Source organism: Hipposideros armiger, unplaced genomic scaffold (assembly GCF_001890085.2).
Source record: "Hipposideros armiger isolate ML-2016 unplaced genomic scaffold, ASM189008v1 scaffold_605, whole genome shotgun sequence".
NCBI classification, from domain to species: Eukaryota; Metazoa; Chordata; class Mammalia; order Chiroptera; family Hipposideridae; genus Hipposideros; species Hipposideros armiger.
Window position 1 is genome coordinate 48,634 of NW_017731955.1, and position 2,739 is coordinate 51,372.

At 39.1% G+C, this 2,739-nt stretch overlaps 1 protein-coding gene across 4 annotated transcripts in view; it reads left to right on the forward strand.

Annotated features, from left to right (window-relative positions):
• The window catches only part of CYP4X1 (cytochrome P450 family 4 subfamily X member 1), a 53,878-nt gene that overhangs the window by 33,018 nt on the left and 18,121 nt on the right, over positions 1–2,739 (forward strand). For all 4 annotated transcript variants that reach the window (XM_019624740.1, XM_019624742.1, XM_019624741.1 and 1 more), the window contains 2 exons: positions 328–431; positions 1,833–2,023. In XM_019624740.1, the coding sequence (XP_019480285.1) occupies positions 328–431; positions 1,833–2,023 (295 nt within the window). The remainder of the gene's footprint in view (positions 1–327; positions 432–1,832; positions 2,024–2,739) is intronic.

Below are 2,739 nucleotides of genomic sequence, written 5' to 3' on the forward strand. Positions count from 1 at the left end.
AAAAAAAAGAGTGTGAGCTCTGAGCAACAGGGTCGCTGGTTCAATTCCCGGCCTGAGCTGAGCTGTCACTGAGCTGCCAACAGGTGGCAGGATGGCTCAGCTAAATAAGTAAGTAAGTAAGTAAATAAATAAATAAATAAATAAATAAATAAATAAAATTTAAAATGTCTCTATAATTAAATGTTTAAATATGATACACTTACTTTGACCTCAGGAAATTAAGCAAGATTTAAAGCTATTTATGGGCCATGGCTTGCTCTGTAATTTATTTTACTTTGATTTACTTTGCTGTCACTTTAGTAATGGGGAATTATTATTCTACCCCAGACCAGATAATCCAGGAAAGAAAGAAATCCTTCAAGGCTGAGAAAAAGCAGGGTAACACTCAAAAGAAGTACCAGGATTTTCTGGATATTGTCCTTTCTGCCCAGGTAAATCTTTTAAATTTCTGAGACTGCTCATATATTTAGTTAATTGTGAAGGTAGGTGGGTGAGTGGGCAGGAGAGGAGATAAAAGCAATATTGACCAAGTAAATTTAATAATACTTTTGAATTAATGGGTTGGCTCCATAGATTTTTGTTGTGTTTTGTTCTGTTTTTTAGTTTCAGGTGTACAAAACAATGTAATAGTTAGACATTTACACCCCTCACAAAGTGATAACCTCATTTCCCCCAATCTACTACCCTCTGACATCGTATATAGCTGTTACAATTTTATTGACTCTATTCCCTATGGTGTACTCTACATCCTGTAGGGGAAATATATATATATAAAATTATGGTTGACATTCAATATTATTCAGCTTCTGCTTTGGGTGTACAGCTCAGTGGTCAGGCATCTACCCAATCCATGAAGTGGTCTCCCTAATAAGACAAGTGCCCGTCTGACACCCTACAAAATCTTTACATTATTGATTATATTCCCCCCAACTGTGTTTCATATCCCCGTGACAATACTGTAGCCACCAATTTGTGCTTTCTAATCCCGTCACCTTCCTCCTCCCACCTCCCTCCCATCTAGCAACCATCACTTTTTTCTCTATGTCTCTGAGACTATTTCTGTTTAGTTTGCTCATTTATTCTATTCTTTAGATTCCACATATAAGTGAAATCATATGGTATTTGTCTTTCTCCTTCTGACTTATTTGCACTTAGCATGCTGTTCTCTACATGCATCCATATTGTTGCAAATGGTAAGATTTCATTTTTTTAATTAATAGTTTTAGGTGTACAAAACAATGCAATAGTTATGCTTTTCACCCCTCACAAAGTGACAACCCCCCTCCCCCAATCCACTGGCCCCCCAACACCCGATATCATACATATCTATTATAATTCTTCGTTCTTCTTTACGGCCAAGTAATACCCCATTGTATTAATGTACTACAGTTTCTGTGTAGCTCCATAGGCTTTTAGGTAAAGACAGAATTCTGCAACTCTGTCACTAGGGGGAGTCAGATAAGGCTAAATTTTTTACTGATTTGACAGCATTTGGTGACTATCATAAAGATATATGGTAATTCAGGAAAACACAGGAGAATGGGTCACAGGGTAAGCTGGTGAAATGATGATGAGGCGGTGCTGGAAAATCTGGATAAATCTGGCAGGATGATTGGAGGAAGTCTTTACAAGGCCTGATTTCCTTAGCTAACTTTAGTCCTCCTTTATGCTCTGGGCAAAATATGGCTCATAGTACACATTTGTTACACTGAATTAAAAATTGAACTTCTCATTGAAAACTCTATTTTTTTCCCCTAAAACCATTAATTCATTGGGGCTGCAAACATCTATAAACTGACATTGCACAAAAAGGTCTCTACTCTGCTTTCTAGGATGAAAATGGTGACAGCTTCTCAGATACTGACCTACGGTCCGAGGTGAACACATTCATGGTGGCAGGGCAAGACACTGTGGCAGGGAGCATTTCCTGGCTCCTCTACCACCTGGCTCAGAACCCTGAGCATCAGGAGAAATGCCGGGAAGAGATCAATAGCATCGTGGAGGATGGGTCATCCATCACCTGGTAAGATCTGCATGCCTAAACATTTCATCCTACTTCTCATGGGATTTTGCTTTATTCTTTCTTCTGGTACCTTGGTGACTGTAGTGTTCAAGATGTGTGTATATGGAAGCAGAAAAGGCAGGCTACCATTTTGCTCTTTTTCTAGAGGTCCCAAAATTATCCCTTTGCCTTTTGCAAAAGCAGTTCATTCATCCATCAATTATATGTTTCATTGTTTTTCTAATCAGTGGTGTGTAAATTATCCTATTTCTTTCTTTCACCCAGGCTCTGAGGCATTGAAAATGGGGACTTGATCCCTAGACTTGCATTTAGAGCTTGAAAGGTAGGGCTCAAGTGGGGTTCCTCTTCTAAGAGAACTGAGTGAGCATCTGCCTCATTTAAGCCTCATTGTAGACATTCTCTCCCATTCCCTTGCTCATTCCTCAGGATTGGCTTTGGACTTTGAAAATAGTACAAAAGGGTACACATTGAAGTTGAGTTTAACAAATAGAAACTGAGGACATTTTAAGTACTGAAGCACTAAAAATATATGCAAGATTATGTGTGGATTCTGCCCTCAATGACTTCACCCCTCGTACTAGAGACACTAAAGAATAACTAAAGAATAACATGGTAAGGGTAATGAGAGAGCTATGTGCTGGCTACCACAGAGACTTAAAAGACAGGTGCCTAACCTGGCATGAGGGGCTCTTGGGATATTGGACACCTAAGCTGCC